Here is a 27,810-nt window from a genome sequence, read left to right on the forward strand (position 1 = left end):
AGAATTATAATTAATTTTGTAGTACCGGTTACTAAAGCCTTTTCTGTCCAATTTATAAGAACACTGTTATATCATAGAACCCTGGAAGGGAATCTGCATAAACTGAACATAATTATGTTTGAATTACAGTAGAACCCCGGTAACTCGAACTCTGAAGAGAAACGAGAAACGGTTCGAGTAAGTTGGGTTTCAAGTTATCGGGGTCGATTGAATATTTAATATGCCAAGTTAAAAAAATTATTGATAGTTTACTAATTTTTCAGCACTTCAGAATACAGTACAGTGCAAATTTTAAAAACTTACAATTATCTCGTCAGAAACTGTAACACATACATACATACATACATTATTCTCGGGTTGACAAGGCATACATTCATATGATAAGAGTGGAAAATGGCTGTCAAATTCGTGATCTGTTCGTTGCTCTAATCAATGGGAAACTGGCGAGTTGGAAGAACCCGAATTCGAGTTTTTGGGGTAAATTTGACCCAAATCAAGAGAAGCGAAATTTAGTTTGAGTTAGGGGGGTTTTTGAGTTATCCGAGTTTGAGTTCACCGAGTATAAATGACTAAAAAGTGGGGTCAAATCCAAGGGAAATGGAAGTAAGTTCGAGTTATACAAATAAAACTATGAAAGGGTAAGCCAGAGGGTTTAGACCTTGAGGTGGAGCCACCCCCCATAAATTTTTTTTGAGTATCCCCCGGGATGTACCCTAGGGTCAAATTCTAACCAACACCAAAACAAAGAGCCCCTACTACAAGATAAAAGTCAATTAGCTTAGAAATGATCAGTTCTAAACAGTAATTAAACAACAGCCAAAGGAAATAAAAACCTTGGAATTTTAATTATTCATGATGGCTCTTACTTCAGTGTCAGTGCAATAAAAAAACAACAAATACTATCACTTAAAATAAATTGCAATTGTCGATGTACAGTAAATTATCACCATACTGCACATGACAAAATACTACACACAATGATTATGTTGACTACAATGTAAAGCAAGTTTACAGAACAAAAAAACAGCTACAGTACTCGCCCCCACACATCACATCTCCTTGTGCAAATTAAATTTTCTCGCACTTTGTCCACTTGGCCTAAGAAAAATGTGTGGCTTTAATCTCAGTCTATAATAATATACCGGTAATTATTTATATGTGCCTTGTGCCATACATTTTAGTGGCTTCATTTGTTGTTCCTGATTACAGACTGACTGTACACTGTAAGTGAATGGGTTGTTGCTAGCTGTTAGCCAAGAAAAGACTAGACAAAAATAAATGGCCATGCTTACACACACAGGGATTTAGCTACATGTAAGAAAACACTAATTAAGCTGACTCATCAGCAAGCCCAGCTGAGTTTTCTGGCCATGGCAGCTCTAAAAGTTTACCTAATTCTTTGTTTTCATGCAAAATTTCAGTCAGATTTAAGTTATGGTTCAGCAAGTAAAATTAGCTGGCAGCCGGCCTTAGCGACATCCCTGCACACAATATAAAAATCCCTAAATTTCGTTAAAAAAAATTAACTTTGAATTTACTTTGAATGGATTTGAGCTGTTGTGTTATCAGTCTCAAGGAGTTAACACACACTGTAATACTTGCAAGCGAATTTTCAACAAAATACTTGCAGGGTATGAACTGTGTCCCTTATTAATACTAAACTGAAAATGTTTTGTAATTTGTTTAATTATTAATACCTAAATAAAGGCGGGTTTACACGACAGAGAAAATTGGGTATAGACCCATAAAAATTGGTAGAGAAATGGTCAAACTTTTTATTTCACTCTTTCTTTTCAAAAGAGATCAGGTCTGGACCGATTTTTTGATGGGTCCATACCCAAATTTTTCTGTCGTGTAAATGCGCCTTAAAACGCCACCTGCTACCAAAACACCCAAAACAAAATACCATTAAGTTCCGAAAGTAACGACCCCCGTGAGAGTATAGATACAATTTCATGAACGTTAGCAAAACCACACAAAGAGACCATCCCATAGGTACGACCCTTTTCAGAAAGATTTGTCCTTTCATCAACTATAATAATTATATTAACTAAACATTTTTTTATTTATTAACTAAAGTTAAAGATAGTAGCGACCCCCTGAAAGAAGGGTGGTTACTTTCGGAACTTTGCAGTAATTGAATAATAATGAACTAAGTTAATTATCAATCAAAGGGGCACTGTCCTACCAAAATAGCAAAATTTCACTCAGACAACTTTTTTCCATGTTATTATTGCCAAATGCCACCAAATATTAATAACAGCTTCGTTGGTTAAAAAGTATTATAAAGAGCAAAACAGAAACAGTAGTTTTTGAAACAAAGTGCAGGATTGCAAGGATTGAAATGGATTACAGTTCATAAATTTGATTTATTAACAAGATGGCAAGAAATCAAACTTGCCATTCTTTTGACAGTTTGACCGGCTTTCTAGCTGTTATTCTGTCTACAGGTTTATATATATTTTTTTGCTTATATCACTTTTGGTGATTATCCAATTTTAAGATAATAAAGTACTATTTTATAAGCTTAAAGCAAGTTACTGGCCATATAAATCATGAAAACACAATACATGTATTTCAGCTGGGACAGCATCCCTTTGAAAATTAAAGGTGCTTGTTACCACAGGACTACCTTATTACATGAAATTTTCGCGAGACGATAATTTCGCGATTTTGAGGTACGCGTATTTTGCAACACTCAAATTTCGCGTTTTTGCGAAAATTTTGTAATTTGAATCACATTAATTTCGCGTTTTTTAGTGAGATACAATTTATATTCACTTGGCAATTAAATAAAAGGAACTTCATCAAAGAAACAATAACGTCAAATTTAACAAAAACGCAAGGGCGGGACAAAATCTAGGCAATAGCAACAACAGAGTAGTTCTCAAGTAGGTTATGCTTGTACGCGGTAAGTTATAGTTCTTCCATTTAAATTGGAAATTACTTCCTTTAGCGGTACTAAACATATTCCGTCTTGATTATTGACATAATGTTTGTCACTTTATTTTCACATCATTTTATGTTCGCGACACTAATTGTTCGCGTCACTTTAATTCGCGATTTTTTTAGAATCGCGAAATTAACGTGTCACGAAAATTTCATGTAAGGTATGTATTATTACTACAGAAGCCTCCTCATCCAGTTTGGTACAGGTGCAGTATATGTAGCATCAAGTGACTCATATTATAATCTCATCTGACAGTCATTGTGAACTCATCATTTCACATCAAGGTGTCTTATTTAATGCTACTACATTATAAATCAATTCCTGTACCACTGATAATATACCTTGAGTACAAAGTCTGTGTAGCAGGCGGGATTTCGCCTCCGAGTACTTTTTCTTCAGCTCTTGAAAGCGGTGACAAGATCTTACTAGTGGCTTCGCCACTCATCCTTTCAGGCTTTGCCCACAATTTTACTCGGGCCCCTAATCCCGCCAGCTACGCAGGCTATCGAGTACACTTTTTATTGTGCTATATGTGCATTCTTCATATATATACTTTTAACTGCATTAATTTTTATTATCAAGTTGAAATCACCTCCGTCGTAAATTCAACTCACAGATTTACAGTAATTTTAATTAGTACATTAAAATGTAACAAAATTAATTTGTTGCATTGACAGTTAACATCTTAATCCCATTGCCATTGAAAACCTAACAATAATTATTACACTGTCATTCAAGTTAAACCTTTTCTACATAATTAGTAGGAAACATTCCAGTTTTGCCATGGCAAGAGCCAGACAGCCAATTCTCATCTATCTGTTCTTCCACTTGGACTATGTCCCCTTCATTGAAATCAAGTTCTTGATCATTTTCTGTAAAGGAAAAAAAAAAATCAGACATGCAGATGTCAGCAAGTATGAATAACTCTGTGGGGTGGTTACTGCACACACTTATTTTACAAGTGCATTACAGAAAATATCCATACCCACCCCACAGGCCATTGGAAATTCCAAGGGGTGGGGGGTCTCAAAAGCCAAAAATTTGGAAAGAGGTAGTGGGTGGGGTGGGGGGTTTCGAGCGAAAAACCTCCCATGGGGGAAGTATGGATATATATTCTGGAACAACAGATTATTCTGTCAGTAGCAACCCTCCAAGTTAAGACCATTTTAGTCGCCATGGCGACTAAAATTTTGGAGCTGGCGACCAAATTGGAACCAAAGTCACCAGCCTGGCGACTAAAATTGAGAAGAAGGATTGAAGCGTGAGCTTAATTTAGCGACTAAAATTTTGCAGTGGCAACCAAACTTGAGCAGTCGGTGGCCAACTGGCCTCTAAGAAAAAAAAAACTTGGAGGGTTGAGTGGGATTCACAGAGCTTCCTTCACACTGCCTTAAAACAATAATTACCATAATATTTACTTTGTGAATAACTTTTATTACAGTTGTATTTTGTGATTTATCAGCAAAGCTATCCTTGCATCACTAGAAAGGAAAACACCTGGCTTTACTACATATTATTGTATAACGTAAGATAAAGTCTACATACGAGCCTAGTGGCCTATCAGACTGGAGCTTATCTTGGTTTTGGTAGCATGAAGCGATTAGGAGTGTTTCTACTACTCCCTGGATAGGATGCTAGTCCATCGCAGGGTTACCCCCAAGCATTTAATTCGCTGGTACCCATTTGTACACCTGGGTAGAGAGAGGCGCTATTAGAGTAAAGTGTATTGCCTGGAACACAACACAATAGCCCGAGCCGCTCAATCCCGAGTCGAGCACACTAAACATTACGCCACTGCACCTCCCACATGTTACTGTATGCCATCAGAAACCCATAAGGGTTTAAACGTGTAACACGCGCGCACAGCGTTTGAATATTCATTTTGCTAAGTACCATATTTGGAAACACGAAGAATTTGTATGCAAATGCTTTATACACGTAATGACACTGTCACGCAACATAATTTTTGGTTTTTCAGTAAGTTGCTTGAATTTCGACCTAAACGCCGTAAATTTCTTACAGAGACTAATTAAAGAAATTCATTACACCGCTTCTTATTAAAGCGTGAACACTTAAAATATGTCTGGAATGTTCTTTGTCTTTTAACCAATCACATGCGAGAACTTCAGACCGCAGAAACCACATGGGTTTCCATCGGTCACGGAACAATATTTGGTTCTCGTTTCGCTCCAATTTACAAGTAAACACACTAATTGTAATTCCTTTCTTTTTGAGAACATTCACTGCTCCACTGAAGAATAGGTTTGAGTGATTTTTTTTATAGAAAAAATTGAAAAACCGATGCGCCCGACGCTACGATTTGCCCCAGTTGCCGCCAATTTTCAAAAATTGTAACGAATTCGTATCTGCAGTTACCGTTCGCCTGATGGCATGTTACAATTTGTACTGAGGTAAGCTTGCATTTTCCGGTTTTTATCTCACCCCAACTATTGTAGCAGACCTAAACACTGATAGAAGGAAGGTTTGTTTCTTCGATAACAGCGAAACGATAGCGGGAAGGAAAAGCGAAAATCAAACGATTGAGCGATTGAGGTGTTTACTTTGCACCAATCACGCCAACATTTTGAATAATTTTCGTCTGGAGCCTTTGCAGTTTGCAGTCTTACGATCACGGAACCTCTGATTGTCTAAGGGATGAAATTGTTTGCCGAAATAAATCGAATCCCTTGTTCTACCGAAAAGATTTACAATCAGTAACGAAAACTCCACAATTTTGTATTTTATATTCGGTTTATCGTGTTTACATCTTATGTCTAGACATGTCTACAAAATACTGCATGCACTGAACCATGTCGTATATCGTCGCTAGAGAAACCGTCCTTTTTTTCTTTCAAAAATCCCTGAAACCATGTTCTGGATGTGGCCCTCGATACGAAAGAATAGCAGTTCTTTAAATTCTTAAAAAAGACAGAGCGTGTATCCTGAAACAAAATAAGAACTAAAGTTGCTCCGTGACCGATGGAAACCCATTTACTGTTTGTGGTTTCTGCGGTCTGAAGTTCTCGCATGTGATTGGCTAAACACAAACATTCCAGACATATTTTTTAGTGTTCACGCTTTTATAAGAAGGAGTGTAAGTGTACAGTACCGCCTGGAATCATATGCACATTGGCACGCGTGAAGCTCGAGGGCAGAACGCGTGTATTGCACGCGGGAGGAACGAGACGAAACCGCGCGGTTCACGAACGAAACCCGCGCGGTTCACGAATGAAAACCGAGGTCAGAAATTCATTTCGGTCAAATGGACGAAAGGCCGAAATTTCGGCTATTTTTTTTTATTTTTTCGTTTCAATGGATTTTTTCTCACATTTACAACTTGCTTACACCGTATTCAGCAACGAAATGCAAATTTCTTTCAAACAGTTTTTATGGGATTACCGGTAAATTTTTTGAACTTCAAGATCTTCACGGGTTCGTATTGAATGTTCCGTGCGTGCTAGCATGAGAAGCTTTGAGTCGAAACGTCGCTTCGCGAAGAATTAATTTTTTCAAAAATGCAAAACGTGAATGAAAAAATCGAAATTAATGAGGCCTGTAAAAGCACTCTCTCGATTTATTCATCCGAAAATGAAGGAAGCGAAAATCTTTTGCAGCCGCGCCAAGGATTTCTTATCTTCAAATGATCTGAAGATCGACGCCCGTGTGTAAATAAAGGTCGCAAAGGTCACGCTTCATTTTTTTGCAATTCTAGTTATGAAAAGAATATTTAAGTTGTTACTTAAAAGGCGAGCGTTTATTAAGATCGAATAAAAGTTTCACAGAAGATAAAAATCAAATTTTTCGGGAATGTGTTCTCTTTCGAGCGACAATGCCGACAATGTCGGCTTCCCCACCAAAAGTTCATTTGCCGTTCAATAGATTTTTGCCGATAAGAATAATCGCGCCGATCAGAATATATTTTCGGTCAGTTTATATTGTTCGTATCGGCTCGAGTAGTGAAAGACTTCTTGCCTTTCCAGACATGGACTGTACGAATAAATTTCATTCGCAGTTTTCGGCAATTGAAATTTCTCACAACTTCCCGATAGTTCTTCCTTCGATCTGTAACCCATCTACATTACCTGACCTTAATTTTTCTTCCCTTTAAAAACCGCGGAGTGAGATATAAAATCACGCAGTATGAAGACCATTTGTTTTTTTTTATTAAAATTTTGTGACAGTCAAACTAAATTGAGCAAATTCAACTGGTTGTCCGGTCGGCAGTCCTGATTCAAAAAATTGAAAGGGAAAGAACGGTTAAAATGAATTTTAGTGCAAGCAGGCGAAATAATTTTACTTGTCTGATAAAAAACAGAATAAATAAGACAACGCGAGGATAAGTACGCGTCAACATATGTTTAACTATGCAAATCTTGAATGAAATTAATCGAAGCGTGAACATGCACAGCAAACAACTTTCGATGGATTTTCCATTTAAAACTCGTCAAGTCAGTTTGTAGCTGCGGTTTATAGTACATTTGAAACAGGGCAAGAAATAATCCTGTGATATTTCGATGTTTAGGCAAATATTAAAAACGTTCTCTTCAATGTCGCACGTTTTTCGCAGGCGGCGGGATCAAAATGTTATTCCGGGTTATTCCGCTGATTTTTTGGACGAACCAGCGTTCTCTTTTGTTTGTTGTGATTTCCGATCAAATCTCTTGGGTGACGGTGTCAAAAACCTAACAATGAAGAGCAACAATAAAGCTAACAAAGGCAATTAAAAGCACGAAGACGCGGCTTTGAAGAACGCGTGATTCCCTCGGTTTCGTCTCGGTTTCGTCTCGTGCTTCGTTCGTTCCTCCCGAGGTGGACGCACGGGCAAACCGCGTGCACTACCCGCGCGTCCACCTCGGGAAACCCGCGGCTGATGTGCATATGATTCCAGGCGGTACTGTATCTAAGCGAAGTTCTCCAGACTACTTCATGAAGATGAAACAGGAAAATTTAACTCAATTTAACTCTATTCAACCAAGCTTGTTCAAAAACAAGATTACGCCATCGAGCGCGCGCTAGCGCGCGCTGTGAATTTAATCCAAATATAGTAATTTGATTTTTCCAAATATGGTACTTAGTGTAAACGAATGTGCAAACGCTTTGTACAATGCGAATCATAGGGAGTTACACGTTTCAACCCTTATGGGTTTCTGATGCCATATAAATATTGCTTTACCTGACTCAAAGTCATACAGTGCTTTAAAGGGTCCATTGTAGTAGGAGTCATTTGACGCTGGGGGTGGGGCTGATGGAACAGCAGCTTCAGGTGTTGGTGACAAACTGTATGATGACCTAGATTCTTCTTCATCGCTATCAGTGTCGTGATGGACTCTTACAGATCGACGTTCAGTACGTGGACGACTAGAAGCTTCCGAAACCCTGTTAAATGAAGGTAAGGATGTTGATGACAAACCAGTGGTAAGAGGACTATCTAGCAACCACAGCTTCATAAACACTGACAGGTACATGTCGGGAAGATTAATTTTATTTACTGTTTGCACAGGAAACTAACAAATAAAATGGCCTGGTAGTTTTATGCTGATTATTATTACTGGTACATTGTACACTGTAGTTACCATTTGTCAAACAAATTGTTGCCAATGAACATTCTTTGATAAAACAGACTTAAAAAATTCTGTTTTGTTCAAATGTTTAATTGTGAACTGAAACCACAGAGTGACATAATTGACATCTGATTAGGTTAAAGATTAAAGGTAGCTTGCTCCTGTTTGGAGGTATTGAACTTCAGAATAAATTTGCATTATATTGAAAGGTACAGTGAGTGTACTAAAACCATGTTTGGGAGTTTTCCTTTTTCACGTTGCCATATCATAGAAATTCACCTACTTGTTGTTCAAAGTTGCAACTAGACTCTCCATCACGTCAGAACAGTGTTTATGGTAGTCAAAAATGGCTTCTGCTAGGGCAGCTAGCTGGCTGACTTGTTCCACCTATTAGCAAACAAATCTGACTTACACAACCTTTACAAGTTTAATAACTGTACTTTAAAAATGTACATAATTATGGCCAATGATTACAATTAAAACAAGCCTAATGAAACATACAGTACATGTACATGTATGTACAATAAATATCAGAGCTGCAAATACATTGTTACAGTCAGTCATCGGACATTGGCCGACCAAAATTTGCTCATGTCCGACGAAATCCCAAGTATGGTCAGACATGATGTCCGGACAGTTTTTTGATTGTAAAGGCAAAGATGACATAAAAATCTGTCAGACCACAATTTTGTTTTGCCGACAAAGATGGTGTCTTAGTAGGACATAACTTTGTCCCTTCAAGTGAAAAAAGCCCTGAATATAATTTTAACTTTGAAAGTAGATACACTGTATACTGCTATTTGTACCAGGAACAGATTCACTGACTCACATACAGTACATACATGTAATTAGAAAGACCTCATAAACATGAACATGTACACACCAACATGCATTTCCAGGTTAGTATAATTCACCGGATGTTTTTAAAATCATCATTACTAACATAAGAAGAACTCTATAAACTTACATCAGCAGTCTCAATAAGATTTAGCATACTGTTGTAACAGATCTCTTTGGATTCTTCAAATTTCTCCTCTGCAGTTCTGATTTCCTCTTCTGGAACTAACAAAAAAAGGAAAGAAAGAAAAAAACTTTTTGCACATCAACGATCAATCATGCCAAAAAGTACATTTGACAAAGCAACGAAAAAAAGTTTGATTTGGTGATAAAAGACAGTTGAACAGATTAAAACCATAATGTTCACCATTTAGAAACCTTTCAGTCTTTCTTTCATCACATGGTGAATACCACTTATCTTTACAAGAACTCCCATCAAGTGCAGTATTGAAATCCCAGGTTTTGTTCTTTATGTTAATTTTTTAACTCTGAAAAAATACCTTTGTGTGCCTTCCTTTTCTTGCAGTCATAATCAAGCCTTCTTCCCGACAGTTTCTTTCTGTGATGCTAAAATAAACCAAGGGAAATTTGATTTGATAGTTGTGGTGTAAGTTACCATTATACCCAGACTTGTCTGTGAAATCAATTAATATTTAATAATCTGTTACTGACAAATGCAGTCCCATGCTAATAGACCATTTGCATTATGATGTCAAACAGGCAAACATTCCTGTTACTTGTAGTAAAGTTCGCGCCAATTTTTTTTATCCCCTTGATCACCAGGTGTGTTATTAAACATCATACAAATACACTGTAGACTAGGTGTACAACAGTACACACTCAGTTAGAGCAACATGCAAAGCAAAGAATGACACATAAATCACCGACGAAATTGCTGTCCCAGAAATGTGTGTGAAGATCGGGCAATGAAACAAACAGTAAGGACAATCTTTGAGACTGCCCTGTGTGTATCAACATCAGCACATTCTGTTTATATTTTTTATGAGAAATATTACTGGAATGCATGATGCCTTAATAAACTAAATGGCCATTTTTAGCTAGTTTAGAAGACTGCAGTGAATGTATCATTTTATTTATGCTTATCAGTTTGATAAATAAAAAAATTATAAGTTTAAAATTCTCAATAAACTTGTATTAAGTAGTTTTACTGATGAAACAATTGCGCAGTCATCAAGTGGTTTATTTTGAGACTAAAAATCTATTGTTTTAATCTCCAAGGTTTTGTGGGTGGTGTTAATGGAGGAAGGGGTTTTTTTTTTGGGGGGGGGGGGGTTCATGGTATTTTGCCCATGGTTGTGGGTTATGCAATGAGGGGGAGCCAGGGAAAAACACACCAAATAAAAGGGCAGGGGGGCTTCCAAAAAATGCAAGGGAAGAAAATCTAAAATCAACATAGCCACCCCTCTACATAAATTATGAACCCTCCCTAAACTGCAACATAATTCAGTCACTTTTCAAGGTGACATCATGGCACGATCAAAAAAACTTACCATGATTTCCTTGATATCCCTGTTTCTGAGCTGATCAATCGGGTCCAGGAAATTCTGTTTGACAGTACTGTCAAGTGCTTCTTTAATTTCAGCCAGATTTGAGAATGCCTCACCAGCGTCCTGCAGGGCTTGACCTGAAGAGCCAAAATAATCAATTGCACAATGTACAATGCAAAGTGTAGGCAAAAAATGCCAAGAAGGCAAAAATTCTGCACAGTCCTTATGGTCCTTAAGATGCAGTGTTCACATTCAAATGAAAGTGTTGTGATGGGAAGGGGGCTGCATGTTGGGCTCCCTGTGTTATGTACCTCAAAAATGAAAATACTCCTAGCAGAGCCTGCTGTACAATGAACATTTTTGTTATGTTCTACAACCCTCCAAGTTAAGACCATTTTAGTCGCCATGGCAACTAAAATTATGGAGCTGACAACTCAGTTGGAACCACGTCGCCAGACTGGCGACCAAAATTGAGAAGAAGAATTGAAAGTGTGAGCTTAATAATTATTTAGCAACTAAAATTTTTCACTGGTGACCAAACTTGAGGAGTTGGTGGCCAAATGGCCACTGAGGAAAAAATAAATTTTAAGGTTGGAATTGTTGGAGATTGTTTTTGGTGACAACCAGCTTACCAAAAAGTGACTCCTCTCCAAGATCATGGCCTCCTTTTTGCATGGTTTCTCCTAATTGTCCTTCTGGTTGAGGGTACCTTGTCACTTTAGCCTCGCCTCGTACTTTGTGGACAGTTGACTGCATTGTAAGCTTGGCCCTGGCAGCTTTAAAAACAACATTATAGGCGTTATCATGTGTTTTAATAAGAACTGTTTTACAGTGTAAGCTCTTCTCCTATAAGTAATAAACTACCCACACTGTTCATTATGTAAATTACCTTTATAGGAAATTAACGCTTGTGTTACTTAAGGTATTTGAATTTAACGTGACTTAAATTAATGCAGATTGAGGGAAAAATTACTTCCCAATAAAGGACATTATTGCGATAGAGGGGGTAACATTTCAAAATGAAGAAAATTAACGCGACGTACACAGCAGGAACAAGTTTATTTCAACAATTTTTGGCGAATAATCTTAAACGAAAACAATGTTCATGGTACTTTTCCCACTTTGAGCGTTTTTCGCAGTATCAATGATAGTGGCAGATAAAATAAATGCTTTTTCCTTGGAGTCAAGAACGTCTGGACTGTAACGAGAAATTGGGGTCAAAATAATGGAAATTAACGTCATGGAAATTAACACTCCACTTTATTAACGGTGCAGAAATTAACGTTAAAGAAAATTAACGCAACTTAAATTAACGCGAATGTTTGAAATTCGCGTTAATTTCATGACGCTTTAATTTCCTATAATAAGGTAGGTAGATAACCCAATAGCTGTGCCACGTCTGTTTCAAATATCATGTTACATGTACATGTACTGTACACATATGATTATAAACAATGCGTTATTTAAAAACATGGTGCAGATGCAATGTGGTTAAATGTTCCCCTACACTTAACAGCATTCTGCACAACAGCTATGTACATTAACTTTGTACAATTACTTTCAAATGTCAGAAAATTGTTTAGCTTAAAGATGATTTCCAGTTCGTACTGCGCAGACTCAGGGTTTGTTTACATTTTTGTTTTGAATTCGTTGAAACGTTACACTTCAGTGATATCGTACATGAAGTTTTTTAGTTCACCATTACGGATCGTTTCGTTCAAAAATTCACGATGAGCTAAAACGTCCGTTTGAAATACTGTCGATCTTCTTTTACTCGTTATTATTGTTTTGCAAGGATATTTGGCGTTAATAATGAAGAAAAAGGTAAATTTTGTCCCGGAATTTTTATTTTTGCTAGTAAACATTCTTCTGTTTGTGAGACTCACAGGCGGAGATTGCGCAGTTCGGACTGGAAATCATCTTTAAGCACGAAAGCCATTAAAATTTTAGTACCTGGGTTGGGCTGTAGATATTCCTTTGTTTTAGTACTGACATGTTCAACAAGATTTGCAGTAACATCAGTTTTCTACACAAAAAGGAATGCAGTACTACATGTAAGTATTGTATAGGATAACTTGGAATTAAGAAAAAAATATCATTAATATACATTGGACTTTTCCCCTAGAACAAGATGCACTCTCACTGTCAAAATGTGCATGTATGAGGTCAGAGGGCAATAGTGCATCGACCACAGTTGCACATGAGGTAAGGTCAAGGTAAAGTCTGTGTCCAAGCCAAGTGGCCCATACAGCCGGAGCTTATCCCGGTTTCTGTAGCATTAAGCGACTAGGAGTATTACTACTCTCGCCTGGATGGGGAGCTAGCCATATCGGAGGGTTACCCCCAGCAGTTAATTTGCCGGTACCCAATTATGCACCGGGTGAAGAGAGTCACTGCGAGATGCAGCGCTCAGGCCAGGCCTTGAACCTGGGCCATTCAAGTTTTCAACTTGCGACTACTTATGTTGCCCTTTGGTCAGTGCTTTAACCCTTTCCCTACTACACCGCCCTGTACCGCCTTGGGAAAAACCTTGTCAAATTTCCTATGCCGCCCTGTACCGCCCGGACAAAAATAATACTTTCTAACTCCACCCACAAAACTTGTTTTGCCCTCCTTTGTTTATATCAAACTCATTGTCTTTTAACCAATCAAAAACCGGCTAGTGCGCATAAATTTTCCACTTGGTTGACCAAGCACATGGGTTGAAACACAACAAGTTTTCTGAAACGAATCAACATGGCCGCCCGCTACGATGTTATGGAAGTCTCTCAAGCCGAATACGACGAAATGTTTGGAAATTCCGACTCTGAAATTGAAAGAGATGTAGGAGAAGAGTCAGATCTTGATTTTGATGGTTTAGAAAATGAAAACAGCGAGAGTGAGAACGGTGAAAGCGACAATGAAAGTGAGCAAGAAGACGAAGTGATGCTCGAGTGGACGAACGATCTCAGCCATATCACTGTTGATGATTTTACTTCCCCGACTGGCATCACATTTGAGCTTGGAAATGATGCTCGACAAATTGACTTCTTCAACAAGCTATTTGGAGAGGACACTGTAGCCCACATTGTCACCGAAACAAACCGCTACGCACGTCAACAGTTGGCCGAGCGAGTCGAGCAACTCGCAAAATGGACTGATGTGACAGTTCCTGAACTGAAAGCATATTTCGGGGTATGCATTATAATGGGCATCAATTCGCTCCCTTCAACAGCAGATTACTGGTCCAGTGATCCCTACCTTGGAAATGAAGGAATTAAGAAAGTTATGACAAAGAACCGTTTTGAGGAAATTACTCGTTTTCTCCACTTCAACGATTCCTCAACTGAACCGCCGCGTGGTGATGAATTGCACGATCGCCTTTACAAAGTCAGGCCAATTTTGGACGCCTTCAATCAGAAAATGCTCGCACTTTACAAGCCCAAGGAAAACATTTCCGTGGATGAAGGGATGATTGCTTTCAAAGGCAGATTATCTTTTCGACAATATATGCCAGCAAAGCCCACAAAATATGGCATCAAAGTTTGGTTAGCGGCTGATGCTTCGAATGGCTTTGTTTTGAACCACAAAGTCTACCTCGGCAAGGAAAGAAATGGCGCTGCGGCTCCCCCAAATGGACTTGGCTACGATGTAGTCACTAACATCTCTCGCCCTTTTTATGGAAAAAACCATCATTTGTACTTTGACAATTTTTTCTCTTCACCAAAGCTTTTAGAAGATCTGATGGGGGAGAAAACTTATGCTTGCTCGACAGTGCGTGTCAACCGAAAGGGATTGCCTCCGTGCTCTTCACGCAAACTAAAGAAGGGAGAAAAGGTTGTTGCACAGAAAGGCAACCTTGTTTTTACCAAGTGGCATGATAAGCGAGATGTTTCTGTTTTATCAACCAACTGTGACCCGCTGGATCCGCCTCAAGTCAGTGAGAGGCGAAACCCACGAGGTGGAGCTCTTGTTCGTGTTGAGAAACCAAAATCGATCGCCATGTACAACGAGCACGTGGGGGGAGTTGATCATTCGGATCAACTCCGGGCCTACTACAATACCTGCCGACCATCTAGGAAGTGGTATAAATACATCTTCTGGTTTATTTTTGAAGTGGTTCTTGGCAATGCATTTATCCTAGACAAGGAAAATGTCAATCGCCCGGGACGCCGAACAGTGCGAGAGTTCCGTTTGCCTCTGGCCAAACAACTGATCGGTGGCTTTTCTAGTCGCTCTGAGAACAGAAAGCGTTCACAGAAAGCCGCTTCGCTAGAGCCTTGTGTCAGCCCAGAAAATGCTGTTGGACATTTTGTTTCAAGAAGAGAGGGAAAGGCACGCAAAAGACACTGCATACAGTGTAAACGGGATGGACGAAAAACTGAGAGCAACCGCGCGAAGGAAACAATCTACGAGTGCGCACAATGTGGTGTTGCCTTGTGCAAAGAACCATGCTTTCTTCGCTTTCATTCACTGTGAATACCCAGTTTTTGTAGACCTTATGTATAAATAAGAGTCAAACCAGTCAATTTTCAGGTTTTTTGTAAAATATTTTATTGTCTTAACATTATAGGATGTTTTAACCAGTTAAATTAGTGCTGCTGTTATGGCGGCAAATTCAAATTTTTTTAACATCTTCATTTTTGAAACTCAAAATAGTTCAACTTAGGAACTCTTGACTACCTTCTTATATAAAGATTACAAATAAATTGTTACTTAGCTTTTGAAATTTGTGTGTTTTAATGCTTTGTCTGCTCTACAAATCTACTGAGCATGTATGTTTTGATTTTGTGTATGATGTTCAGTGGAGTTTTCTGAAGAGGCTAGGAAATAAGAGAAGTTTACTCTTGGGCGGGGCCAGTAAGTAAAGGGTTAATACTATAAAAAAATTATGCAGGCTGATCCGCTTTTGACAATAAAAAAAATTGCAGACTATCTTTATTGTCAGAAGAACTCTAAATCCCTACCTTTTTCCTTCCCCCAAATTGCACCCCACCCCCTTGGCCAGCATGTACAAGAAATTATGGTCTACAGCCTAAAGATCTACTTACAGGTTTACCAAAATTTACAATGAGCGACTTAAAGTAAATTCCTTTACACGTAATACCTTGGCCGATATTTAATATCCTTTTAATAGGATCCATTAAATCTTAATATCTGCCTGTTTACAAAGTATTGACATAAGGTTTATAATCATCATCGCGTTTCTAATGTCAGCCATCGATCAGGAAAACGAAAAAAACTTCATTAAAGAAACTAGAACTTTGCTGTGCACGACATGTACACTGTACGGGCGTTAAATTTACAATGTTTCAACAGCTACACTATCAAAATATTGTTATAAAGTAACAGAAGCCTCACACAAATTAAAATTAATTGTTTAACGAGCATTTCTCGAAAATAATTACGCACGCGTAAAATTATCCCTGACTGTGCACAGAACAATGAATATTTTCGAAGTCATTATAAAACACTCGGAAACCGAAGTTTGACTCTCGCTGGGCAAAACACGCGTAAATTATTTAATGATAAAGGAAATCTACAGGAAAATGTATTTTCCTCCAAATATAACACAGCACATGAGGGATTCGGCATGACCGATGTACAAACATGGCGTCAGCGGTGTGCGGTGTCAGGCTGTACTTGACATTTTTATATTCGTGCAGTTTACAATGGAAAAATGGGCAAAACAAAACATTTATACCCGGGGAGAAACTACGAAATTGCTACTGAGATTGAAAAATCACATTAGGCAAAGCTACCTTACAGAAAGAACGTATACAAGCAATCAAAATCACCAACTGTTAGTAAAAATTTGGTTGTAGAAGTTTAGATTTGATGAGCAGACTTTGTGCTTACGAAAATCGTATTCCCTGTTCTGAAAATGAATGAAATAAAAAAGAAAGAAGAATACTTACTCGTTCTAATTCCATAAAGTCTTCATCTAGTCTTGATCCCTTGGCACCGCCGATCTTCTCGCTCATGAACTGTTTTACACAGAACGGAAATCAAAGTTATACATGAAACCGAACATGCCTCTGTCAGAAGCGATCGTACACGCGAAACACCCTACCTGATTCGCCTTGTTAATTTGTTTTTTAAACCCTGCTAAAGACATGGTGGCTTTCTTGTGATCTATGTGCTTCTTGATCGTATGTTCACTGATGTACAGAACGTTTTCAAGCGGGAACTATACACGTAAATTGACAAAAATAGCGCCTGAATCAGGCAGTTATGCTGTCACGTCGACTGCTCTCACTTCCTCCCACCGAAGGCCTGGACCCCAGTCACATGACTTAAAATGGCGGACGGAAAGAAAATTGAAAGCCCGCGCAAACAAGTCAATCGAAGATTTCTTGTTCGTTTTGTGATTTCAGATTTCCTAATTTTTATGAAGAAATCTCTGTCGATAACGTGATTAATCGCCGCTCAAATGTGATGCAATGGGAGAGAAATGTCAGTGGTGTTCTTTGATGTGTGCAATTTGCCGCATTGGATGTTTTCGGGTAAGTATAAAAGTTTTTACGTACATTCTAATTTATGGCAAAAAATTAAAAGCTTAAAGCTTTAACTTATATTAAGCTTATAAATACTGCAAAAAATATGTATGAGAATAAAATAATTAAGCTGATATAAAGCCATAATAATAAACGTTTTAGTGTTCTGGTAAAAAATACTCGATAGAGCATGCATGGATAATAAGGGACCGGTCATTATTTATGTAGAGGGGGGGAGGGAAAAATATGTTGGAAAGATCAAAAATTTCTGTAAGGCCCCCCCTCCAGGCCATGTAAGTAGCAAGTGACCCCCCTTCTTTATTCAATATTTACGTGATGACCCCCCCCCCCACCTCATATCTCCCTTTATATGCCTCAAGTAATTTATTATTAAATGCATGTTACATACAATCTTAATTGCACACTTGTTCTAATTCAAAAAGGCTGGATCAACACTTAGTCAACCAAGGCTTCTTTGCTATGGATACTTGTCCAGCAATACGGCAAATTTTTGGATGAGTTATGTGTATAGTAAACATACCTCTATTATTAACTCCTTAACTTTGGAAAAGTGGTAGTTTTTACAAATTATGCTCTCATGGTGAACACAAATGTAATAACCATGCAAAATATAATTCCTTTCCAATGATTTTCCTAAAGTTGTAAAGGGATTACTTTGAATTCTTGTTGTCATAAATATCATGTTTTATTACTTCTTGGGCTATTGCAGTGATAATCATTTTGTAAAAAGAAAATAATTTCAGTCAAACCAGATATTAAAGCAGATTATAAAGGTCTGGTTTCTTTATTAACTAAAATTAATTTTAAGATAACAATGGAGTTTAGAGTGAAAACAGTATTTCTGTAAAATACAAATCACTAAAGTTGTACATAATAGTGGAGTTTAAACAAAAGAAAACAATAGAAATAGCATAAAATTGTACAATTTAGCATCTCACTGTTTCACATATGGTGTTTGCACTGTTCTATTTAACTGTTTTACCCACCTCAAACTGCTTATCCCCCCCTAAACTTCTTTATTAAAAATTTTAGCCCCCCCCTCTTGCCACTCTGAAATAGCCTTGACCCCCCCTTCTTTTTTTCCCTCCCCCCCTCTACATAAATAATGACCGGTCCCTAATTATCCATGCTCCATCGAGATTTTTTTTAAGTTGAATTGAGCTTCTCTAGATCTGATAGTTTGAACAGCCTTCCGGCCCGTTTTTTTTTTTTTGGTTCATGGTACAAAAAGTTGGTTATCGTTTTATTTGTATACAGTGCCTTGCTTTTTTCCTTTAATTCCTTTTAGGCCATCCTAATAAAATGTTTCGTTTCCCATTGCCCGACAGACCCATTTTTTTCGAAAAGTAAAAAAAAAAAAAAAAAAAAATTCCAGATTGACTAGTTAAAGAAGCAAGTACTTCAATTTACAAACACGCGATCTTGTTTTATTAACAACGATTGGTATATGATGTCTTTGTCTTTAATAAACATCGACATTACGTTATTTAAAGACTGTTTAGACATTTGATAAGGAATAACGAACGAAAAGACCACGTTTCGAGTTGACTTTGTAATCAGGCTTTCTTGGATGTACCTAGCAGCCCGGCCTTCTCTGGAACCCAAGTGGTTTTTTTGTTTTGTTTTTTGTTTTGCCCGGCCGACCGACCAAATTACGGCCACCTCGCCACCAGGGAGACTCGCCACCAAGCAAAGATGCCTCGCCACCAAGCCGAAGACGCCTCGCCACCAAAGATTGACTAAGAAATAAATTAAGTAAAGAAGTGGAAGTGAACTAGCTGTTTTAGTGACGATTATATAAGTTAAGCATTGAGATAATATTTACTATAACAGCTAATTCTCCATGATCAATACTCGAGCAATTTGGTTTCATTTTAGTATCGAAATCGTTGTTGGTGGCGAGGCGTCTTCGGCTTGGTGGCCAGGCGTCTTTGCTTGGTGGCAATTTGGTTAGTGGCGAGTCTCCCTGGTGGCGAGGTGACTAGATTCCGACCGACCCATCATCACAAAAGACGTGGCGATGGGAAACGAAACATTTTATTGGGATGGCCTTACTTGTTTTGGGCCATCTGCCAGCACCTGCTTTTTCGGTTAGCACCCTCCCTACCCCCTCTTCCCTACCCTCCCTCCCCTCCCTTCTTACCTCCTTCCCTACCTCCCACCCCTCCCTCCCTCCCTCTCCTCCCTCCCTTTTCTCCCTCACTCAAACAATATGCTTTATTGTATGTAGTTGCTCACTGCAGGGGCAACTGTTCTTGTTTTTTGTTCTTTTTTGGCAAATCGCCATTTACCTTAAGGTTTCTATTGTTAGCTGCTACTAATTTTAGCGATTTTGGGCCAAAATTGCTAACTTAAGTACGTGCTAAAATTTGTCTTGGTTGAATTTAATAAGTGTTTTAAAAATTAATACCCCCACCGCCAGAGAATACAAATTTAATATAGTGGCCCTGTAGAACTATATGACAACGTCAGAAGGTAGGGCAACAATTAAGAAGGGTTGGGAGAGAGCTGGGATCGCCGTCATCGTGGAGAATATGACTGATTTCCCTGAGGAGGACCCACTTTCTAACATCTGCAATTCACTTTGTTCTTTCTGACACTGATAATGTTCTTTCAATTTTAAGTGACATTGTTCTTTTACTGAACATTTATTTCCATCTTAGCTATATAATTATATATTTTTTTTTTAGTTTTCGGAAAATCGCTAAATTTAAGAGTCGCTAAATCTTGCTGAATAAAAAACTAAAGGTAACTAAAACTAGTTACCTTAGGTAGCAATTTTTATTTCTCATTAATATTTCTTTATTATATGTGGTCTAGTGTGGTCAGAAGCTTTGCTGCAAGGAGCCAGCAGCACCAAGGCCGACATACTCAGTAATTGCAATTGGGCTGGGTCAGGCTGGCAAGTCACTGTTGTTTGCTAAGTTGAGTGGTGATACTGCTGAAGAGCTTAAACCCACTGTTGGTGAGTTCTTTGCTATATTTTACCAAGATGGCTGTGTTCTTTTCTAACCACTTACCAGGACCACTTAAACCACATAAACTAAAGAACCACATAAATTAAAGAAAGGCATAAATAGCCAAGATGCAAAAAAAAGAACAAAATCAATTAACACTGTCAAGCTTGAAAATGTCGGCCTGACTTCTTTTAAGATTTCGGCCTCTTCATTTAGGCTTTTGTATTCAAACAATACTTGCATGTAGGATACATGTACGTCTTAAAGTGTATACATGTCAGAAATCTACTTGACTGAATCAATGTAGGATACAGGATGATGCAAACATTAAAAAAAGTCCAAATCGTCTGTCCAATTAAGTTCTGGTTGGGTTAAAAAGAGAAAGAGAGTATCTGGCAAACATTTCCAGCATGATGATTATGGTGTTTCCTTTTTTTTAAATTAAACGCCCACAGGTTTAATGCAAACTTTGCCTGGTGGACCAGGCATTATTTGACTCCTGCAGTTTATGCGAGCCTGCAGTTTATTAAACAAGCCAGGGTTTTTTATATTTCTTTTTGACAGACTTACATATTTCCATTACTGTGCAACTACAGCTTTTTATACCTCAGGTATGAAATGCTTGAGGGGGTTATTAATGTTATAACTCTTCCTTTACTTGGAAACTTGGCATTTTTTCAAGACCAGACATTGATTTGAGAAAAACGGTACTCTTCTGAAGCCCAGTGACACATACATGTACATACATGTATATATTAATCAGTATGAATTTTTGTTACCAGAAAAGGTTGAGAGAAGTGAACATTGCCAGTCAGAGTACTGCTTCTAAGCATTATATTACAAGATGCATTGTGTTACAAGATGTAATGATTCGATTATACCTTTTGAAAACCGTGCATGTTTGTTGTGGGTTACAGCAATTAATGTTTTGGTATCATTTATCATGTATTGTTAATAAAGACTTCTACTACTATTAAAAAATAAAATAAAAATGTTTTTTTTCCTTTAGAACAAACTTTTCATTGCTAACATATTTAAGCAATTTTTGGACCTGCATTTGTGTACATTCAAATTTTAATTAATTTCAGTTACCATATTTATTCGATTAAGCGCCCTGGGCGCTTATTAAATTTTTGGACCTTGAGAGTGGGCGCTTATTTGAGGTGGGCGCTTAATCGAGGCTGGGCACTTATTAAATTTTTGGACCTTGAGAGTGGGCGCTTATTCAAGGTGGGCGTTTAATCGAGGCTGGGCGCTTATTAAGTTTTCGACATTTTTTGCAAGTAGTAAGTTTATTTTACAACAAAATAATAATAAAGCCTGAAGATGTACCAAAGTAGAATTTAAACTGTTCATTAAAAATTTCTTTAAAATATTAACAAAACTCGGTCTTGGGGGAAGTCTTAATCAATTTCAATCTCAATTTCAATAATAATCAAAGTACTCCTCTTTTACACTTTAGTATTTTTTGAAGGGGGGTGGGGGTGGGCGCTTATTCGAGGCTGGGCGCTTATTAACTTTTGCCTACCTACAGGGTGGGCGCTTATTCGAGGTGGACGCTTATTCGAGGTTGGGCGCTTAATCGAATAAATACGGTAATCTGTATTTAACCGCTGTTGATCAATTCTGTATTTTGTTTTATATTAGGTTTCTCCGTGAAAGCAGTGCAGCTACCAACTGCTATTCTAAACGTCAAGGAACTTGGAGGTCAGTGTTGAATAATAATATATACTTTTAATATTTATGTTGCTTCTAGTCTTATGATGACAGTTAAAAAAATATAAATTATATTATCATTGTCCAAACACTCTGGGAGTCAAAGTGGCAGATTCCAGGATTACTTTGCTGTGTGTTGGCAAGGCAAGAGAAAAGACTTGTACATATGTACATCAAGGCTCTGTTATCAAATTTCTTTAGCATACAATTATTAATTCCAAGAAAATTTTAAGGTAGTTATGATTGGTTAGTTTTGGAAAAATGTAAAAAATAACTACAAAATAAGTGAAAATAAAGTACAAAGAAAGTGAAAATACAGCCGTGGTGTTCATGGTTCGAGTGCCTGGACTGTAGATCAGTTTGATTATTATGGTTCATTGTCTCATGAGTGTTCATAATCATAACCATATAAATCAAACTGGTTAAAAAAACTAAAACCGAAATTTAATTTGAACCACAACATATACATTCACATAAACATACTGTAGTAGCATGCACATTGGGCAAGCTTGTACATGACTTAATTTTTTAACAAAAATTGCAATGGGGCTTTTATGAGCCTTAAAAATGATATTGAAACTGGATTTGATAAAGTCTGGAAATCACTTCAGTTGTTAATGATCGCTTGATGTATTAAGCAAATATATCATTTCCTGTGCTTGTAATTGTAGGTGGAGACAATGTCAGAAAATACTGGCCACATTATTTTGCTGGAGCTCAGGGGATAGTAAGTAACACTTCTGTATCAACTATTTTAAAAACTAAAAAGAGTACTTTCTACTGACTGTTGACTGATCTGAAGCTAAAAATGTTTCTTTTAACAAAACATGTCACATTATTTTATGCTTTAAGTATATGCTGGCATTGTGCATGCATGTTTTCAAATTTGACATCATTTTACTGTAAGATGGATTGGTCCATTTACACTTTTTCTCAATGAAAAGTAGCTATCCCCCCAGAAAATAGCGACCCCCGCTCTTCTCCCAAAAAAAGGGCAAAAAGAAAAGGTTTAGATCTAAAAGTAACAAAGACTGCTTACAATGGAATTTTAAGGAATTTTGCTTTGAAAATGTAAAGATTATATCATGATCTTGTTTTCCATTGCCAGTTGTAAACAATGATACTAACCCACCTATTTTTCCTTAAAGAACTGACTGAAAAAGACCTCCCTGTGGTCACATTCTGGTCACAAAAAAGTATTGGTTGTTTAGAGACCAAAAGAATAGAAGTTGTTGTAGTTAACATCATGAAGCAGTACCTGTCCTTTGTGTTATTTCCCCAAAAGGAATATAATTACATCTGAGGTCACTACTTTCAGAACTTTTGGAGGGTCTTCGTTAAAGACAGCAGACTGCCTGCCGAAAGCTCATAGTTTTTAATATATTTTTTTTGACCAGAGAGAATGTTTTACTCAGTTTTATTATGAATCGTGGTAACAGATAGTTGATATTTTTAAGCTCTTATAATGTGTTCTACAGGTGTTCGTGGTGGATAGTAGCAGCAATGATGATGATGTGGACTTGGCAGCAGCTGAACTTCAAGAAGCCCTTTCCCACCCCTCCCTTGATTCTCTTCCACTATTGGTGTTTGCAAGCAAACAGGACGTGAAGGGAGCTCGTACTGCAGATGAGGTTAGAATAAGATTTCACTGACAGTTGGATTACACAGTGGCATTTGCTTTAACTATATGTTAAATTACTGAACCAAGTATGAGGGCAGTACTCCAGGGCGAATATTGGCCCAACAGAAAAGAGTTAGGGTCAGTAATTTTTTCTCCAGGGTTTTCAAAACAAGCCAGTGACCACTGGAGTTGTGCCAGCTAGTTGATTAGTTGTTGCTGGTTACTCTGGTCATAGCACAGGTAACCAAAGCGTACTATGAGAGTTTGTATGGATGTACTAAGAAGGCTTGTACGGATTTGAAATAAAGTTGAGAAAAATATCCCTTTTTACCGGTGAAAAGTTATAATGAAACTTTAAACCTTACCTGGTGTCACGTTTTTGTATTTCTAGTGCTTTAGAAACTCGTACGCGCGATTTTCGTCTTAACCGTCTGGGCGGTTAAGACGAAAATTGCACGTACGAGTTTCTAAAGCACTAGAAATACAAAAACGTGACACCAGGTAAGGTTTAAAGTTTCATTATAACTTTTCACCGGTAAAAAGGGATATTTTTCTCAACTTTATTTCAAATCCATACAAGCTCTTATAGTACGCTTTGGTTACCTGTGGTCATAGCAATTAGTTTGTGGCAAACAAGCTCAGCTTTATAACAGCTATCTTCTCTTCCAGTTGGTGATACCTACATGTACTTCAAAACATTTTGAACCCCCCAAGTGTTGCCCTGAGCAATCTTTGTTTATAAATTTGTTTATATATATAAAAAAATGATTATGAAAATAACTGTAAGTTACAGTAGACATTTTACCCAGTTCAGACGAGTACTTATGAAAATTTTGGACCAATAACAAAACATTCTGATTGGTTGAATTTTATTATTGATTCCATGATTTGTCTTATATCAGTCCTGTAAAAAAACATAATTTATATGTACTGTACATGTACATAGATATGTTATTAGGTAAGTGCAAGGGCAGTTAACATGGAGAGGCAGAAGAGACTGAGAATCGGCACTCTCTTAGTGAAGCCCTGGGCGCACTTGTTGTATAAACATTTGTTTCAAGACTTGTTAACCCGTTTGACTTTGTGGTTGTGTGTTATTGTTTTGGTGCGGTAATTCATGACATTAAGAAATGGCCACAAAGCTGAATGGGTAAACTTGGGCATGCTCCAATAGTAGTTTAATACATGTTGAAATTGCATGTCTCTTTTGTCTCGCTTCAAAGTACAGGAACAAAGTAAATTGCATTCTCACTGTGGTTTTTGTAATCTACAGCTGTCAAGAATGATGGGATTGGATGTAATAGCACGAAAAAGAGAGTGGCATATACAACCATGCTCCAAAGATGACGTGGAAAGTGCCCGGCAAGGACTGTGTAAACTGGTCACTTTCATCAGTCCTCAAGACGAGGAGACAACAGAACAGAACAGAATATGAACTTTTATTGTACTGTCTGTGTCAAAAACAAGTAACTTTTGACTAGCCATCAGAATAGGTGTAATGGGTGTTAAAACTACAAGAAGCGCCTGTAGTTGTTCTTTGCACATGTTGCAGACCAATGTGTTTTAAGCCTGCAGTTTTTCTCCTTGGCACTTCGTTAAATCGAGGTTTTACTACCTGCGATATACTTACAATGTACATATTTAGGTTGTAAAAATTGATAATATTATTTGTTCTCATTCCTGCATACACATTATTAGGAGGAGATTTTTATAGGCTTTGTTTTAACTGATGGTGTTCTCTAAAATTCGTCTTATTTTCACTTTTTAACTTTTTTAGGTCGTTTTTCTGGTGTCCAGAGTGAAACATCCTTAAAATTACAGCTTGTTAAGAAAATAAAGATTGTTACGACGATTTAGACGCATTATTTTTAAAGGAACAACCCCCAAAAAACTTGGCTAGCTTTTGTCACGATGGGCTGCCCGAGTAGCCTGCGAACGCAGACGTATTTCCGGTTGTCATTTCTTACTTTTCGATTGAGAGAAACGACAACCGGAGATGTAGCTTTGCGAGATTGTCTCGCAAATCTAAAGGGACTGTGTTACGAATTTAAAGGAGAAGTTCACTTCAAAATGGCCATTCATTTTCTTTACGCCAATAAAGGTATACAAAGATATGTTATTCACCAAAATTTCAGCCTCCAACGTTCGATATAACCCTTCAAAATCTTTCCCAAAACTCGACAACTGAACGCCGCCATCTTGGAGCTGGTAATGTATGCGTGACGTCAAAGAGCTCAGCCTGGACAGGACATAATTAATATCATAGTCGAAGTGAAAATTAAAATCGGAGCTCCAGCGCGCGAATGAAGCGCGCCGAGAGCACCATGGGTAAGGAGATTTGGCAACCCGGCCGACGGGGGAGGAGAATGCCATCTTATCATATCTCAAGAAACGTTGAGGTAACGTCGGCTTGTATCTTTGATATTGGTTATCCATGCTAATGACAGGATTTTGTTTCCATTGAAGTTGGCGGCTATGGACCTTTTTGGAGTAGTAAACGTTTTATAACTTCAATAACAGTATTTTCACAAAATTTTAAGAACCAGAAATAAAGCGAGGAGCTCCGATTGAGGCTTGGCTAATCTCTGTGTATTAGTTGTTTGATTTTAGCATGTTATATGCACATCAATGTTCTTGCCTTGGCTTAAAGACAACTATCTATATTTTAACTCTACTGGCAAAGGTCTTTATCTTTTGCAACATACGTCCTTGGGCCTCTAATGGGTCTCTATGCAACATACGTCCTTGGGTCTTTACTAACTTGTACGACTTACATGCAATTGTAACAAGTCTTGGCGCACCAGTACTTAATATCGTCAGGGTACGACTGGCAATAAACAACATCCTTATACGGGCTGGCAAGATTTTGTAGACCTGTTGACGCAGTCTCCTATATTGTCAAGAAAAGTTCTTAAAATATTAGTACAAACTGAAGCAAAATCACGCCCAAAGACATTACAGAGGGACATCTGAAGTAAGACAAAAATCTATCACGAGGTCAATATGCTGACCTCGGATAACATGAGGTCCATAAGGAACTCACCAGCCAAGTAAGACATAATTATCTAGCACGAGGCTTGTTGAAATAGGCACAAGTGTAATAACTGATCACAAATGTAATAAAGTCACAAGTGTAATAACATTCGGTCACAAATGTAATAAAGTCACAAGTGGAATAAGGTTTGGTCACAAATGTAACAAATATTTCACACAAAGGCACAAATGTCAACAGTTGTCAGTCGCAGTCACTTTACATCTACACAATACTTATATTGGAGAGCTTGTCTAAATGGACTAATAAGTCATTTATAAGGTCGTTTTTACAATAAGATGCTTCAAATGTTCCAGGAAGGCCAAAAAAGCACCACATATGAATCAATTAACATTTCATTTTACTTTATTGAGATATTCACACATAGATGCGTTTAGTTATGTAATTTTTAGTGCTTTCTTCATAAGCCTCATATATTTTGATATATTTCTTTTGTTCGTCTTACGTCAACAATTGTTATAACCTACGAACACTTAGGGTGGTTTGCCTGTGGTTTCATAAGAACAACAATTGTCAATAAAAATACTTCAGCACCAGTTAACGATCTCGAGGAAGTCTATTTATCTAGTGGCAGTCATTTTAATATGAAACTCAACTTCAACAGCAGAAGTTACAATGCGACTATTCTAACCTTAATATCGTAATAGCAAATCTTGGCCAGTATAGTGTCGTTCATTTCGTATGTTGATGTATTTACGATATACCCGAACTAAACTCCAGCCATGGTTAAATGAAAGCCATGCCAGTCTACGCTGTCTCGCCATTTCTTGAATAAATCCCAGCTATGGCAAATCGACCATACTCCAATATATCTAGGCTTGGTGCCATCTAGGGGATTTTTTTGCCTAATTACTTTATGGTTGAATGCAATTCCATTTGAATATGTTACTGGTTGAGAGCAGTGCTTTATCTGACGTGGTTCAACCGAACCAATGATTAATATGTCCATTTAGACAAGCTCTCCAATATAAATGTTGTGTACATGCAAAATGATAGTTACTGACAACATAATTTCAGCGACAGGTGCCGTTCACATTATTACATTTGTGATCAAACCTTATTACACTTGTGACTTTATCACATTTGTGATGCTGGGGAGTACTTGACCAAC

General features: G+C 37.7%; 2 protein-coding genes across 2 annotated transcripts; one reads left to right on the plus strand and one right to left on the minus strand.

Annotated features, from left to right (window-relative positions):
• Positions 1-3,099: 3,099 nt before the first annotated feature.
• Positions 3,100-17,078, minus strand: LOC144656334 (endophilin-A2-like). Its single transcript, XM_078516568.1, has 10 exons — positions 16,909-17,078; positions 16,754-16,822; positions 12,810-12,882; positions 11,489-11,632; positions 10,860-10,993; positions 9,849-9,915; positions 9,479-9,573; positions 8,795-8,898; positions 8,124-8,326; positions 3,100-3,822 (listed from the first exon to the last, which is right to left on the minus strand). Exons 1-10 carry the CDS (start codon positions 16,951-16,953, stop codon positions 3,689-3,691), a joined length of 1,068 nt encoding a protein of 355 aa, XP_078372694.1. The 5' UTR covers positions 16,954-17,078; the 3' UTR covers positions 3,100-3,688.
• Positions 17,079-17,167: 89 nt separating this feature from the next.
• LOC144656523 (ADP-ribosylation factor-like protein 15) lies at positions 17,168-25,499 on the plus strand. Its single transcript, XM_078516750.1, has 6 exons — positions 17,168-17,341; positions 20,174-20,318; positions 21,958-22,017; positions 22,698-22,753; positions 23,505-23,657; positions 24,921-25,499. The coding sequence occupies exons 1-6, from the start codon at positions 17,279-17,281 to the stop codon at positions 25,080-25,082; spliced, it is 639 nt and encodes a 212-aa protein (XP_078372876.1). The 5' UTR covers positions 17,168-17,278; the 3' UTR covers positions 25,083-25,499.
• The last annotated feature ends 2,311 nt before the right edge of the window (positions 25,500-27,810 follow it).

Source organism: Oculina patagonica, chromosome 1, assembly GCF_052425735.1.
Source record: "Oculina patagonica isolate OP01 chromosome 1, crgOcupat, whole genome shotgun sequence".
NCBI classification, from domain to species: Eukaryota; Metazoa; Cnidaria; class Anthozoa; order Scleractinia; family Oculinidae; genus Oculina; species Oculina patagonica.